This window comes from Rhinopithecus roxellana, chromosome 9 (assembly GCF_007565055.1).
Source record: "Rhinopithecus roxellana isolate Shanxi Qingling chromosome 9, ASM756505v1, whole genome shotgun sequence".
NCBI lineage: Eukaryota > Metazoa > Chordata > Mammalia > Primates > Cercopithecidae > Rhinopithecus > Rhinopithecus roxellana.
The window spans coordinates 58099143-58115942 of record NC_044557.1 but is presented as its reverse complement, the minus strand read 5'-3'; the positions used below and the strand labels follow the sequence as shown (position 1 = coordinate 58115942).

General features: G+C 45.7%; 1 protein-coding gene across 3 annotated transcripts; it reads left to right on the top strand.

The window, feature by feature from the left end:
• The first annotated feature begins 1429 nt into the window (after positions 1–1429).
• GEM (GTP binding protein overexpressed in skeletal muscle) lies at positions 1430–15519 on the top strand. 3 transcript variants are annotated; one of them, XM_010358619.2, is made up of 5 exons: positions 1430–1567; positions 3263–3599; positions 11234–11310; positions 12551–12755; positions 14182–15519. In XM_010358619.2, the coding sequence occupies exons 2-5, from the start codon at positions 3272–3274 to the stop codon at positions 14457–14459; spliced, it is 888 nt and encodes a 295-aa protein (XP_010356921.1). In that variant the 5' UTR covers positions 1430–1567; positions 3263–3271; the 3' UTR covers positions 14460–15519. The 3 variants fall into 3 exon arrangements, with proteins under 3 accessions (XP_010356921.1, XP_010356923.1, XP_010356922.1); XM_010358621.2 differs by having other exon boundaries at positions 1559–1657; XM_010358620.2 differs by lacking the exon at positions 1430–1567 and adding an exon at positions 2763–2969.
• Positions 15520–16800: the final 1281 nt, after the last annotated feature.

Here is a 16800-nt window from a genome sequence, read left to right as displayed (position 1 = left end):
AGATTGGGGCCACAACACCTGAGACTAAAGGAATTCTAAGTTTTCATTACTCTGTGGATTCCACCTTTGCTAGCTTGGGACCTGACAGGTCTCAGCAGCTGGTCATGTAGCTAATTTCCAAAGCAGATAAATGCCTGCAGGATAACTGTGAATCGACTCTAATCACAGCAGAGTCCAGTTGCTGCAATAGATGCTGGTGCCTTTGGCTGCTTCCCGGAGCCACCAGTCAACCCAGAGATGAAGCTGGCTGAAAAAGTGGACGGATATGTTGGAGAGGCCAGCATCATCTCTAAACACAGCATCTGGGAAATACCCATGTCCCCGGAAAGAGGTCATTGAAATCCTTCACTTAGTGGTGCAGTGCAGAGACTCAGGCAAACCAGGCTTTGAGTCCTGACCCTGCCACTTATACTAGCAGTATGAGTATGACCTTGGGCAAGTTCTGTGGCCCTATGTCATCTTCCTCCTCCATACAATGATGGTAGCAATGGAGCTACCTTGCGGGAGTGTAGTAAGGATTAAGGTCCCAGGAGGCCCAACAGTACCTACTAAGCAGAGGTCCTCAGAGGTACATAGTAAACGGTAGTAGTAGTTATTATCCTGTGCCCTTTGTTCACAGGAGTCTCTCATAAGGGACTTGGGCTCAGTGCTCCTCCCCATAGCCAGGCTGTATTGGCTCATGCCCAAGGTGTAGCCTTGCCAGGGAGCCTGGTACAGAGATGCTGGTGATTGACATGCTGATTACATTCCCTGATTGAGGAGCCTCAGCATTCTGGCCCAGAGCAGGAGGGCCAACAATATTTAGCACAATCTGCTTGGATCCTCAATTAAATTGTTTTCCCAAACTGCCCTTTTCAAGGTCTTGTCCTCTTTCCTCACCTCCTTCTGGCCCCTTCTCTCTGTATCCTTGCCAGAGAAGGGAAACAAAGCCTTGTGGGGCTCCATCTGCTTCCCCCTATCCAGAGAGAAGGTGACAGAGGCTGTCTTCCTTGCAGAAGATGCGGTTAAAGCAAGCCTTGGCCATTCAAGGTAGCTGCAGTCTCATCCTGGAGGCTAAAGTCTCTGCGCATTCCAGGTTGATCCCTGTTTTCTTGGCAAAGCTGAGCTCTCAACTCAAACCTGCTTCTCCCTCCATCCTTTATCCCGCCAGCTTGCAAGTGATTTGCTGGGAAGGACGATTAAGTGGCACTTAGAGTATTTTTCCATTTTCCTGTGTTCACCTGGTAAAAAAGAAAATAAAACAAAATAAAGGAGGCCCAGGATTGAACTGTCATTATTTTTTAAATGGAGAGAGAAGGGGTCACATGACTGCGAGTAACCGATTTAGCCAAGTGGCTGCAACTCCGAGTTTGCTGCAGAGCCGCCCCCTCCCGGCGGGGGCGCTGACGTCACGGAAAAGCCCCGCGGCGGGTCGGCTGGGCTAGTTATAAACCGCCCGGCCACGGCGGCTGCAGGCGGCGGGCACGGACGGCGGGCACAGCGCAGCACTACCCGCTCGTTGGCCCGGGTATCCCAGCGCGGACCCACGCGATACGCTGACGCCCCGACGCCGATCCGGCCGAGCCAAGTAAGGGGGGCGGCCCGGGACGGAGAAGGGAGAGAGTGGGAGTTTCCCAGCCCGCAGAACTTTCGAAGTTGAGAAAAGAACCCCTGAAACGTGCGTTCTGCGCTGGGATTTTCTGGTGGGGGTCAGAGCTTCAAGTGCAAAGGATGTCACTTCTCATCAGCAGGTTCCTTAGTTCAATTCGGTAGGAGAGTCACCTCCTCCTACAGATCGAGTGGTCAGAGAGGGCAGCCCTTAATGATGCTTTATGTATTTGTTGTTTGAATGTAAGTCTGCCAACTGAGGTGCTACTTTTGAGACTAAAAAACCAGCTGGTCGTCCTGGTTAGTGGCGAGGTGTTGAGGTATGGAGTGTGGGGGTGAGGGTGGGAGAGCAGTGTTTGTGCATCTTGCTGATTGCAATGTGCGTACTTATACTTCGTCGCCAGTAGCCAGAAAAACAGACCTACCGGCTAGGGGAGGCAGTCTGCAAAGGGAAAGTTGTAGCGAAGTTGTTGAATATCATTTAGGGAAGTCTTCAGCCTTCTGATTTGCTTCAAGAAGGGGGGCTGAGAATGGTGGCTCAGGCCTGTGGTCTCAGCACTTTGGGAAGCCGAAGCAGGAGGATCACTTGACCCCAGGAGTTGGAGACCAGCCTGGGCAACATTGTGAGACCACCGTCTCTACCAAAAAATAAAAATAAAAATAAAAAACTAGTGGGCGTGGTGGTGCGGGTCTGTAGTCCCAGCTCCCTGGGAGGCTGAAGTGGAGGATCACTTGAGCCTGGGAGTTGGAGGCTACAGTGAGCTGTGATCATGCCACTACACTCCAGCCTGGGTGACAGAGCAAGACCCTGTCTCAAAAAAGGAATCTGAGTTGAATTAAAGAACTCTTGAGAATGGACGTGGTTTGTTAAGAATGAGGCACTTTCTGTGCAAATTTGCTAGGTCTGAACGTGAGCAGATCATTTCTCTGCCAGGGTGTCTAGGTTTGGAGCTGGGATGCTTTAAAAGTGGTATCTGTGGATAAGAGGGCACAGCTGAGGCATAAACTTTAAACAGAAAATTTCCCCTCTACCCCCAATAATGGCAGGTGGATGCTCTCCAGGCAGCTGGAGAGCATCAAAGCAACTTTACTAAACATGGAAGTTCCAATAAGTGCCTGTCCAGTCCAGCCAGGGTTGTGGTGGGGAGGGGTGGGGGTGATGTCATTGCCACGTGTTTCCCACTGAGGCACAAAACCTGCTGGACGCTGGTGCAATTAAGAGCCAAGTTTAGACAAGAGCAGCTAACCTGACCAGTTGGTCCCCAGCAGCATTAACTTGTTGCTTTTCAAGTCATCTCTGGAGGCTGCTGGTTCTTTCCAGCTGCCTTTGTGCCAGCTCTGAGTGCAGCTCTTCTTTGATCCAAGTCTGCTTTGAGGAAGGGGTAAGCTCCATGGGCAGTGGTTGATGTTAACAGTATTTTTTTTTCCATGCAAATGACAGTCTGCTTGAGGAGCTGGTTACTGACAGTGTGGGCAGTGTGTGTGTATGTGTGTGTGTCCAGCTGAAAGCCTGTCTTGTTGGGGTTTGGAGACTGTTTAATTGTTGTTTTTTATGTTGGGGATACTTGCTTCTCATCTCATGTAATATAATATTACTGATGACTGACCATGTATTTGAGCAGAGCTCTCACTCATGCTTACTAATGCTGCCAGTCTTGGCTGCTTTGCTCCCCAGAACCCAACGATGACTCTGAATGTCACCATGCGCCAGGGCACTGTGGGCATGCAGCCGCAGCAGCAGCGCTGGAGCATCCCAGCCGATGGCAGGCATCTGATGGTCCAGAAAGAGCCCCACCAGTACAGCCACCGCAACCGCCATTCTGCTGCCCCTGAGGACCACTGCCGCCGAAGCTGGTCCTCTGACTCCACAGACTCAGTCATCTCCTCTGAGTCAGGGAACACTTACTACCGAGTGGTGCTCATAGGGGAGCAGGGGGTGGGCAAGTCCACTCTGGCCAACATCTTTGCAGGTGTGCATGACAGCATGGACAGCGACTGCGAGGTGCTGGGAGGTAGGTGTCCCAGCCCCAGTGGGCTTCTTTCCATCAGGCATGGCCCAGGAAGAAAGAGAGAAGGTGGGTGGCTTATTTACCTGAAGAGTTGGGAGCTAAGGTTATGCATTTTAGACAATTGATGGGGTAACTGAGTCTCCAGAAAAGCCCAAGCACAGGCTATCAGAGCAATAAAATGAAAACGCTTGTAGACAGGACCAAAATCTATTGAACCTGGGCCAGAAAGGGAATTTTTCAGATTCAATTCTAAATGGGTGGGGGAAGGCTGATTAGAGAGGGCATAGTCAGAGGGTCAGCGCCCCACCTCTGACTTCTGCTGACTCTGACTTGAACATTCTTCCCAGAACTCAGTATAGGCACAGCCTTTTTCCATGGTTATACCTAAAACAAGCCAGTTGGAAAAGCTGTTAGGATGGCTTGATCAGTTTGCTTCTACCAATATTAGAAACTTTTGTGGGTGTAAAATAGTTCAAAATCTGTATTTGAAATAGTATAATAATTTTTTAAAATGTGAAGTATAACAATGATACTTTGTATAGAGTCTGACAGCTTTTCAAGACAATTTTACCTGTACAATTGCATTTCATCTATTTATTGATTGGAATCTAGCCTATTTCCAAAACTGTTTTGAGGTGACATTATCTCAAAATGCATGTATTCTTCAGCTAGGGGTAAAGTACAGCCCTATGTTCTGCTAAGTAATATGAAGATCCTGATAGCCAATGCTGTCCATAAAGTGTCTTTCAGCCACGGCTTCAGTCTGAGCGTATGCGACCAGGGTAGTTACGTGTCCCTATTCACAGCTACAGAAATAAAGGAAGCACTGCTCAGTGTTTCCCCAAGTCACATGGTCTGTGTTCTGTCGCGACTCACAAGTGAATCACAGAGTAGGGAGGTGTCTCAGCGATGACTCAGTTCTCCCCTGCATTGATGCATATTAATACTATTCCTCACTACCCACAGCCCATCTCATCTGGAGGTTTTATTCTTCTTGACTGTCTCAGTGTCAAGGAGTTCACTGCTTCATGAGGCAGCTCAGGAACTGGGCTATAAATGATGACTCATTGATGTAACATCGATTTCTCTCCTGGCTCCTGGAATCTCACAAGAGTAAAGGGAGAAATAGGGCCAGTGTTGTACAATTGATTCCCTCTTTCTTTGTAAAGGCTGCCAGGTGACTTGCTAGGAAAGAGAAACGGGAGGAAGGGACTGACATTTAGAGTGAATGTTTGCAATGGGAGAGGCACTTTGTTAGGTGCCTTATATCTGCTAATGTTGATTTTGGTCTTCACAAAGTTCTTGTAGTCATGAGTAAACTAAGTCTCAGGGAGACCAAGAGCCTTATCCAGAATCACCCCATAAGGAAGGTGGTTTTAGAATTTGGGATTTTATAATCTTAATTCAGTTCATTTTACCATTTCTGGGGAACTTGCTATGTGCCAGGCACTGTGTTAAGTACTTCCCGCACATGTTTTTGATAATACTTGAATCAATCTGGCATTAATATACCTATTTTATGGGTGAAGAAATGGAGGCTTACAAAGTCAAGTGACTTTCCCAGTGTGAAAAAACTAGTACATGGTATGAACAGGATTCAAATCTAGTTGTGATTGAACCCAAATCCTGTGTCTTTTCATGACCCCCTGCAGCCCCAGGATTTAGCTTCCAAATACTAAGTATGACAGCGCACTGGGCATGAGCCACACAGCTGGCTCTGTCCTAAGCTCTAGGGTACATGGTGATGGATGAGGTATACCATGCTCCCTAATAATGAGCTAAGTGTCAGTGGCTATATTGCAGAGCAGGGTCACGTTAACTAATACTTTAAGCAGTAACAATACAGTGCTTTGGGCATTGACATAAGGAAGAGATCGACTGGGAGGTTTTTTTTTGTTTTGTTTTTAAGAGGGAAGAATTGAAAAAAGTTAGTGGATAGTAGGCTTTAAAAAATGTTTGTCCATTAGAATGGAGTGGTATGTATCCAGAGGGTACTATTCCCACAGGCATAAAATGTTAAGAAGACTGACTCATACCTGGAATTTGGAAAGGTAGCCTTCCCAGATATTTTGGGAACTTCTTTGTTGAGAGAGACAGAGATGCCCAATATGACAGTACATTGGGCATCAGGCATATGGCTGATCCTGGGTCTTTAGGGGACCACGAAAAAGACACGGGATTTGGGTTCAATCACAAGAGAGAAAGGGAATCCTTTCCCTAGCTTCTTACACAGAGAATCTGTAGGACCTGCTGGAATCACTAGTTGGCTTTGTTTCCCAAAAGGAAGGTTTTCTAAGGCACACCCCTACATTTTTTTCTAAATCAGCATCTACTATAAGAAAAAAATCGACATAATATTCTCATAATTATTTCTCCTAATAAAGATGGATATTGTTATAATTATACTGCAGTAATCTTATGACTCTCTGTACACACTGAATGCCATTCATTCATTCATTCCTAAGAAGTTACTGAATGTATAGCAGAGAGCTTGGCGAGGCACTCCGGGGACATGCGAAGAGTTATAGTCATGGGGCTTCTGCGGAGATGCTCACAGTATGCAATGGAGCATAATGTATACACCAAGTAGAAATTGAGATAGAATGTGATGTCTTGAAAGTGTTGTAAGGAGGCCGGGCACGGTGGCTCAAGCCTGTAATCCCAGCACTTTGGGAGGCCGAGATGGGCGGATCACGAGGTCAGGAGATCGAAACCATCCTGGCTAACACGGTGAAACCTCGTCTCTACTAAAAATACAAAAAAAACCTAGTCGGGCGAGGTGGCGGGCGCCTGTAGTCCCAGCTACTCCGGAGGCTGAGGCAGGAGAATGGCATAAACCTGGGAGGCGGAGCTTGCAGTGAGCTGAGATCCGGCCACTGCACTCCAGCCCGGGTGACAGAGCAAGACTCCGTCTCAAAAAAAAAAAAAAAAAAAAAAAAAAAAAAAAAAAAAAAAAAAAAAGAAAGTGTTGTAAGGAGAGTGCTGTGGGAATTCAGAGGTGAAAACATTACCTCTGACTGTGGATTTAAGAGCTTCATGGTTGGCTGGGCATGGTGGCTCATACCTGTAATCCCAACACTTTGGGAGGCTGAGGCAGGTGGATCACCTGAGGTCAGGAGTTCAAGACCAGCCTGGCCAACATGGTAAAACCCCATCTGTACTAAAAATATAAAAAATTAGCTGGGCATGGTGGCAGGTGCCTGTAATCTGCAGGTGCCTGTAATCCCAACTACTCAGGAGGCTGAGACAGGCGAGTTGCTTAAACCCAGGAGGTGGAGGTTGCAGTGAGCTGAGATCTCGCCATTGCACTCCAGCCTGGGCAACAAAAGTGAAACTCCATCTCAATAAAATAAATAAAATAAAATAAAATAAAATAAGCGTCATGGAAGAGATGGTCTCTGAGCTGGACCCTAGGAACAACTATGATTTGGAAGCCCTGAGCTAGGTGGGAAGGCACACTACATATATACAGCAAAGTATGGAAGTCTTATTGGGCTTGGGGTTTGATGAATGGGTTTAGACACAGCTCTGACACCGACTTAGCTGGGTGCTCTTGGACAAGCCACTTAGCCTCCTCAAGCTGCCTCATTAGTGTAATTGGGGTAATACCTCCTTCATAGGGTGTTACAAGGATTAAAGGAGATAACACGTTGAGCGTGGAGCATAGTGCCTGGCACATAATAAGTACAAAATGAGCATGAGATAGAGCTGATTCTGAATCTACCATTTCCTTTTGATGTGCTTATCTTTCAAAAGTGGCGGTTTCCTTGCTTGTGGCCCCTGTCCACTTTGGTCACTGTTGGCTGGGGCCCTTGGAGCTGTGCAGAGGGGACTGGGCCAGTAAAGGAGAAGACAGTATTTGTAGAGCAGGCATTTCTTCCGAGGTTCCTTGGGATCCCCTGAGCTATGAAAGCTGGAAGCAGTTGAAAGTTTTCAGGGAGAGGGATGCTGGAGTCTTGGAACTTTAGAGGTGCTGCAGGAGTCGGTTCTGGCAGTGAGAGAACACTTGGGCGGGTTCCACACACAGCACTAGAGCCAGTCTCCGGCAGAAGGGGACCTCACCTCCAAGCACAAGAGGCATTAACAAAAAAATTATTAACATGGTAAGGAAGATCTTATTCAGGGCCATTGCAATAGGCATCCCAATAGCGGGGAGAGATGGGGCTCAACTCCAAATACAAGAAGAACAACTGGGCACTTGGCCAAGGAGCAGGTGGGAGGGGGTCAGAGGACGGAAAATTACTAAGAGGGGACGTCAAGGTTAGGGGGGATTCTTGCTGAAGTCAGGCCAAGGACTTAGACATCAGAGGTGGTGGGTGAGGAATTTGATCAGATATTGAAGGTGAGGGATTCTCACTAAACTAACTTAGCAGGATTCTTGCTAAAGCTGGATTCTGCCAGGATGGAAATGGAAGCCCAGGGTGGAGGCCCGGTAGAGAAGAGGATTCAGAGGAGCCTGACTAAAGTTTGGTTAAGGAGAGAGTCTGTCAGGGGGATCAAATGAGGAAAGACACACTGCTCTAGAGAAAGTGGCTACTGACCACCATCACCCTTTATAGAACCTCTGTCCAGTCCCCATCAGCATGAGTTCTCTTGCTACATAGAGAGTGCACAGACACCCCAGCTTTCTTCCAGTGCACTGGAGAAGTGGGGGTGTCCCCAGACCCAGATTACTGAAAAGCTTCACAGAGGCTAATCAGTATCCAAACCTTTCTCCACACCTTTACTGGAAGCAAATTTCAAAGAGCTCTCCTAGAGTCTGGTATTCCTTTCCTTCCCTTCTTCTCACCTGATTAGCACTTGAAAAGGATAAAAGATGAGCTGAGCAACTTAGATGAAGAGAAACCTGGAGCTCTGGTTACTCCCAGGCTTGCACCTGGTTAGGGGAGAGTCTTCAGTTGGGATGCCATGTGTGCTGGAAGGGTCCTGGTGCACATAGCCAGTGGCCGTATCTAAACTCATGTACTGGAGTGGGGGATAAAAAGGGGAGTACACGTGCTGAGCAGGGAGGAGATGGATTGTTTTAGCCTCCCAGGCCTCCAACACAGTAATTTTCAGGCAAAGGTAAGATCAGAGCCTGTCAGGAAACTAGAGGCGCTCAGGAAGCTTCTAGAATGGCAAAGCATCGTGTTTCTGTTTTCATGGTTGTGATCCTTGGTCCACTTTTTCTCTAGACTTGTTCTGATATCTCTTAAGCCAGGAGAAAGTTGGGTTTTCTTTTCCCATCAGCGATTGGAACACAGTATGTTTCTTTTTTTTCTTTTTCTTTTTTTTTTTTTTGAGACGGAGTCTCGCTCTGTCGCCCAGGCTGGAATGCAGTGGCCGGAGCTCAGCTCACTGCAAGCTCCGCCTCCCAGGTTTATGCCATTCTCCTGGCTCAGCCTCCCAAGTAGCTGGGACTACAGGCGCCCGCCAACTCGCCCGGCTAGTTTTTTGTATTTTTAGTAGAGACGGGGTTTTGCCGTGTTAGCTAGGTTGGTCTCGATCTCCTGACCTCGCGATCCACCCGTCTCGGCCTCCCAAAGCGCTGGGATTACAGGCTTGAGCCACCGCGCCCGGCCGGAACACAGTATGTTTCTATTTGAATGACTGAGCACTCAAGCAAGTTCCCTGTACCTGAGTGGTGGGCTGGGAAAGTTCCTCCATCATTGAAGGAATTGTCTGAGTTCAGAGAGGGGTTTTAGAGAAAAGCTAAGAACCCTGTGGTGGGAAGGGAAGCAGCGGTCAAGCCATCCCCGCTCTGTGCTGCCCAGGCTCTGATGGTCTCCGTTGCATTGTCTAATTTGCATGTTGAGGTTGTGAGGCTCTACCCCCGGTAATCCAGATAGTCCCACTGTGATCTCATTCCTTCTGCGTATTGTGAGAAGGCACGCGATGGGCATGACAGAGTTTTAATTCCCCGGGGGCAAACACTTACTGATTAGAAGAATGACGCTGTGGGAGGTGGGGAAACTCACAGAAAGACAGGGACATCCCTGGTTAACTCTCTTCTTATTTGTCCAAGTTTTCCTTCTGTAAGGAAGGGAAACCTCTCCTGATTCCAGTTCTTAGATGATGAAGCATTAAACCAGGAGCAGTGTTTTTCATAAACCCCTCGCTATTGTAAAGCAAGAAGTGCCCTGGTTCCAATGTAGCTCTCTTAAGCTAGGATTTATCTGTAGTGAGGACGTGCTGAGTATGGTAAGAACCAGCTTCCTTCACCTGAAGAAGTGATAATGGCTAACACTGATTGAGTTTCTACTTTGTGCCCAGACTTAATATAGGTAATTGTCACATAGCCCTAAGGTGTGAGTACTATTATCAATTCCATTGCACTGAGGCTCAGAGAGCCTGAGTGGTGCAGACCCCCAGAGTTCATAAGGGATGGCACCTGGATTCCAATTCAGGTTTGCTTGTTTTTGCAGCCACAATGCTATATTTATCATTCGTTCGCTGCACAGACTTTATTGTGCACCAGCAATGTACCAATGTGCTGGGGGACACAGTAAACAGCACAAATGCAAATGTCTGCCCTAACATTACGAGGAGGGGCAGGAGGGACAGAAAATAATAGAATAAGTAAGTTAAATGTGTTGTATGTTAGGTGGCAATAAGTGAGATGGAGAAACATAAAACAGGGAAGGAATACTGTGGGAGAGAAGTGTTGCAATTTTAAATGGATGGCCAGGAAGCACCTCTCCCAGAGGGAGGTAAGGGAACAGGCCTTGTGGCTATTTGAGGGAAAACATCCTAGACAAAAAGAACCAGAAGAAAAATGATAAATCATTATGAAAGTCATAATTTTCAAAAGATGAAATTCAAAACAGGAAACCTCTGTGAAAATAGAGTGGGGATGGGCTCAATGGTATTGGGATGAGTGAAATCCCACTTGCAGAAATCCCACTGCGCCCCTTTCTATGCCTGCTCCCCATGGATTTTCCAGGCTGGAACTGCTTTGGCCCATTGCACTGTACTGTGTTCGCCCTTCACCTACACACGATCTGGGCTCAAGTGCAGGGAGGAAAGTTTCCATTACCACGTAGAGCTGGAGGCTGCATTTCTGTTATACTCAAGATGGGAAAACAAGCCCTAGGGAACAGCATTTTTTTAAGAAAAGGAAGAAAACTACAGCCAAAACAGGGAGAGTCTCAAGATTCTTTCTTGCACTTGTCCAAAGAGGAGCAATGTCTCTGAGCTCAGAGCTCCTGAAATTGCTAGTGAGTGTTCAGTAACTACCCACTGAAAGGTACAATGGACTCAGGAAAATGCAGCTTACAGTTTCACTGGGTGGTTAATGTTTCCCCATGGCATTAACCATTGAATCTGAGTCAAAAGCTCTTAAGTAAGTTTATCCTCATAAATGATTTTCCCATACAAAAGGTCCAGGAATGATGCAAACAAATGCCTTTTACTCCATGTGGTTTAGTGATACGTGTTCTAGAGAGACGTTCTGCTGGATAAGGACTGGAGGAATTATGTGTAGAAGGTGGTTGAAGGTGACAAAAAATAGTAATTTGCCTTTGAAAATATTTGTATACTTACATAATTAATTGCATATTTAGTAAGTTTATGTTTTAGCATAATTTTCTACCTGACTCTCTTATGGAGAAGTGTTGCATATTCGCCTGACTCCAATATCTTTGTTCTTTCTTCTCTAGAAGATACATATGAACGAACCCTGATGGTTGATGGGGAAAGTGCAACAATTATACTCCTGGATATGTGGGAAAATAAGGTATGCAGAGCCTGTAGCTCTCTAAATTCCTTCAGGGCTTTCCTTTCAACAAACTGTTTGGTGCGAGGGTGACCTTGTCCTATGTAGTGGGTGTTCCAGATGAGGTGGGCTCATGTTCTTGATTAAAAGCATACTTCTGAAGAATGAGACTGTTCTAAGGAACAGGTCATTAGCAAATGAGTTCTGAATAACAAGCAAGTTGTAGTGACTTGCCTTTAGTTCTATTAAAAAACACACCCAAAAAGTTTGTTTTAGGGAAAATACAAACAGGCATGGACAGTTATTTTAAATAACGTAAGTCCATCTTATATGAAGATATTGAGATTCTCAATACTAGTCTTCAACATTGGCTTTTAAAGATTTTAAAAACTTCAGAACCTGGCCGGGCGCAGTGGCTCAAGCCTGTACTCCCAGCACTTTGGGAGGCTGAGACGGGAGGATCACGAGGTCAGGAGATGAAGACCATCCTGGCTAACATGGTGAAACCCTGTCTCTACTAAAAAATACAAGAGGCCGGGTGCGGTGGCTCAAGCCTGTAATCCCAGCACTTTGGGAGGCCGAGACGGGCAGATCACGAGGTCAGGAGTTCGAGACCATCCTGGCTAACACGGTGAAACCCTGTCTCTACTAAAAAATACAAAAAAAAGCTAGCCGGGCGAGGTGGCGGGCGCCTGTAGTCCCAGCTACTCGGGAGGCTGAGGCAGGAGAATGGGGTAAACCCGGGAGGTGGAGCTTGCAGTGAGCTGAGATCCGGCCACTGCACTCCAGCCTGGGCGACAGAGGCAGACTCCCTCTCAAAAAAACCCAAAAAACTTCAGAACCTATGTGCTAGACTCCTGTTTATTGAAAACCCTCCTAGTCCCACAAAACTGTTCTTAATCTCGTCACTTGGAAAAGGCAAAAGGGAGTTTTTGGGAAGTCAGAAAAGGCTCATTATGGTAGATTAAATAGAAGTTGGAAACCCTGTTTGGCAGAGTAGTTGTGTAATGTATCAAATCAAGCTGTAGAAGTACTGAAAAGTAAAAACTTTTTGGCATAAATAGTGGACAGGCTAGCAATTTTTACAGCCACGAGACATCTTATAGGCATGGAAGACCAATGCTTTTGGGGAGTCGGAAGCGATTTTCTTCCTTTCTCCCGTCAGCAAGGGTACTTTAGGACACACATAGTGTTTTTTTGCAAACTGACACTTCATTCCCTGGTGTAACTGAACTCACAGAAGATCTTATTGTTTCATTAGGGGGAAAATGAATGGCTCCACGACCACTGCATGCAGGTCGGGGACGCATACCTGATTGTCTACTCAATCACTGACCGAGCGAGCTTCGAGAAGGCCTCTGAGCTGCGAATTCAGCTTCGCAGGGCCCGGCAGACAGAGGACATTCCCATAATTTTGGTTGGCAACAAAAGTGACTTAGTGCGGTGCCGGGAAGTGTCTGTATCAGGTAAGTGGAGCAGAGCCAATACTGTAGAAACAGTCACTGGATCACATGCATTTTCCTTCAGACACAGGTTCTTCCCTCCTTCCACGAGGCTGGATCTGGGAACTCATAAAAATGCTAAATGAAATTTTAGGTGTGTTTCTCAGACTCCTACAGTCCCAGTCAGTCTCCTCCACAGTAGGTACTCTCCTTTGTCCATCTGGTCTACCTGCAGGATGCTAATCTTCCCGCTTTTAAGGAGTTTCCTGGAATTCCCAAGAGTACAGGGAAAAGAAAGTAGCATCTTCATGCAAGAAGGATAGGGAACTCTGATTTAGGGGAACCGTGAGAAAGAGTTTCATTGAGGAAAAAGAATTCTACTCTGGCTGACTCTGGTTCCTGTAAGCCCTAGAAACACTGTCCTACTCTCCTACTCCCCATCCCTGGCTTTTGAAATTTCATTTAAGGCATCAGTCTGATGGGGTCACATATTCTTCTTCATACTTAGTTCAGGGAAAATCTCTGTCTTCTGAGTGCTTTTACATCCCTTGAGATTTTACTGGCCTAATTCAGATTTGATCCCTTATACAATTATAAAACTAAAATACTGCATTGCCAGGCCCTGCTCAGGAGGAAAGACACCTGATAAAGACAATGTACATGCTAGTTTGGGAATGTCTTCCTACTAGGACACAACTGTCAACAGTAATCATTTTTTCTCCAAACCAAAACTTGATGCATGGTCATTGAACACAATGAGATACTTGCAATTGAGACTGTCACAGAAAAGCTTGTATAATTTAACTGTATTACACATTTGTACAATTCTCAATTTTTTCCCAAGATATCTCATTATTGCTTTATTTTCATTTTTATTTTTATTTTTTAAAGAGAGGAAAGCTAAGTAGTAGAATTCTTATTCCCAATTCTGGAAACTAGGTCAGGAGAAAGAGTTGAGTGTGGGCTTGAGAACTGAGCAGACCTGGATTCACTGCCACTTACAGGCTGTGTGAACTTCACCTGTAGAGGAGACTCCCCTCAGTTTCTTCATGTATTCGACAGGGATAATAATGTATTTTCCAAGATTGTTGTGGACATTGAAAACAGCATTTATAAATAACTTAGCCTTGGTTTTGGCACATTGTAAGTCTGCAGTAAACTAAGGATATGGCTTTTACTGTTATAACAAATATCACTGTATTTGATGAAATGGACCTTCGGACAGTGAATGTATGGTGGGCCAGGTCTAAAGCCCGTCTCCCTTACTTCCAAGGATCCTCCAGTGAGACGTTTTCTATTCATGCCCTGGGAGGGCCCGTGCTGCAGCAGCCTCCTCTATCCACTACACATACAGCTGACTTAGTGTTACCTCAAAGAGCCATCCAGCTTGACTGTGTGCTGTGCGGGACTGTGCTCTGCAGCCCCTCTCACCTCTTTCTTTCCTTCCCAGAAGGGAGAGCCTGTGCAGTGGTGTTTGACTGCAAGTTCATCGAGACCTCTGCAGCTGTCCAGCACAACGTGAAGGAGCTGTTTGAGGGCATTGTGCGGCAGGTTCGCCTCCGGCGGGACAGCAAGGAGAAGAACGAGCGGCGATTGGCCTACCAGAAAAGGAAGGAGAGCATGCCCAGGAAAGCCAGGCGCTTCTGGGGCAAGATCGTGGCCAAAAACAACAAGAATATGGCCTTCAAGCTCAAGTCCAAATCCTGCCATGACCTCTCTGTACTCTAGGAACCCAGAGTCACCCAGATGTCCCTTCGATGGACATTGTTGAAGGCCATTGGGACCAATAATCTATATTAGATTGGATACTTTAGTATTGTTAGATGTGGTTTCCCCCATTGTAGCAGGGAGCTGACGTATTAGCCTTGTGGGCAACATGATGCATGGGAAATGGAAGATTTTTGTAAAAAGTCAGTATTTATTTCCAGGAAAACCTGACCTTGCTATTTGAACACCCAAGACTCGTTAGAGGATGTGTTTGGTGTTCACATGTGTTTCTTCTCTTCTGGATAGTAGAGAAGTAAAGCTTACAAAGAATGCCTAGAACAAGAAATTTTCGCATTAAAAATTTTGCGCAGTGTTCTGATATGTGACTTTGAGGCCAATGGGTCATAAACAAATATAAGAAAGCTGTTAATCAGTTTCTTCAAAGGAGAGAAAACTTTCTACGAATCTAAGATCGATGGAGCTAGAATTGTAGGACTAGGCTTATCAGAATCGTGACTATTATTGTTCCATCAAACTGTGAAAAGAAATGATGTGGACCTTGCTGGAAACAAAGGCTTGGCAAACAATTTTTGTTCAGTGCCCACTGAGATGTGTAGAATTGGGAACTGATACATGTATCCCTTATAGGCTCAAAAATTATATCTTACAATTTCTTATTTAGGGGAAAATTATTTGAATCAGATTCTATTTAGTCAAACCACCTTTTATGTTTTATTAGTTTTGAATTCATGGAGCCATCATAAAAATATTTTTAAAATCAAAATTATTGATACCCTGTAGTGCAAAATGTCAATTTTTAATGTATAATCAGAAGTCTGAATTTTTATAAAACATATAGCATAAAAACTTCCAGTACTTTGGTTGACCCTTGTATGTCACAGCTCTGCTCTATTTATTATTATTTTGCAAAATAACCATTTTAACATTTGATAAAGCATATTTATGAACATATTTCTTAATAAGAAAAATATCCATTTTATTACCATTTTCTATCTTTTTCAAAATATGCAAGTTTTTACCTATATGTCTTATAATAAAAGAAAATATTTGAAAAAAGGCATTCTTGATTGGTTTTCCTCCCCAAGAAAGATGATTAGGATTATTTTTATACAGCCTTTAGAGCAAGCACATTCCAAAGAGACATATGCCTGTTGTTTTCTTTCTTTTTTCTCACCAGCAATAGCCCAGTCATTATCCGTTTTAAAGGGTATCCCTGACATCTCTGCTTTGGAATCACGATTCACAGTAATGCAAAGTTATTTTTGGCTGATACCGTTGGGAAGTATTTGGGGTCATCTCAATGCTGTTATAGGAAAAGCCAGATTGACATTTTTGGTCTGGCAAATGCTGACTGGAACAGATGGGCCTCGCTTTGCTCCCTGGAGGCTCATGGTCTTAAGCTTGACTAAGGCATTAGAGGAAGTTATAAAGGATTAGGGGGAAATAAAATAAAGGAAACTAGTGATTTCCAGCCCGAGATCTAGCCAGGCAAAGCTTTCACCAAATTCTCCTCTCTGACATTAATACGGCTTGACATTAATCACTTGGCATCTATCCAGTGGCTGTATGCAGCCCTTTTGGTGGAATGGAACTTCCTGGTGTTCTGCCTTCACATCTTCTCTGGCCCTGTATGCACCCTATTTCACTCTCTTCTCCCAGCTTTCTGAGTTTGTAGTCAGACACACACTGATGGTGACAATCATGGGACTTCAGACATTCCCTAAAGTGACACAGTTGTTGTTTTTTTTTTTTTTAGACAGAGTCTTGCTCTGTCCCCCAGGCTGGAGTGCAGTGGCCGGATCTCAGCTCACTGCAAGCTCCGCCTCCCGGGTTACGCCATTCTCCTGCCTCAGCCTCCCGAGTAGCTGGGACTACAGGCGCCCGCCACCTCACCAGGCTAGTTTTTTGTATTTTTAGTAGAGACGGGGTTTCACATTGTTAGCCAGGATGGTCTCGATCTCCTGACCTCGTGATCCGCCCATCTCGGCCTCCCAAAGTGCTGGGATTACAGGCTTGAGCCACCGCGCCCGGCCTCACAGTTGTTTTTTTTGAGATGGAGTCTTGCTCTGTCACCCAGGCTGAAGTGCGGTGGCGTGATCTTGGCTCACTACAACCTCTGCCTTCTGGGTTCAAGTGATTCTCCTGCCATAGCCTCCCAAGTAGCTGGGACTACAGCGTGCACCACCATGCCAGGCTAATTTTTGTATTTTTAGTAGAGACAGGGTTTCACCATATTGGCCAGACTGGTCTCAAACTCTTGACCTCAGGTGATCTGCCTGCCTTGGCCTCCCAAAGTGCTGGGATTACAGCCATAAGCCATCGCGCCTGGCCTTAAAGTGAT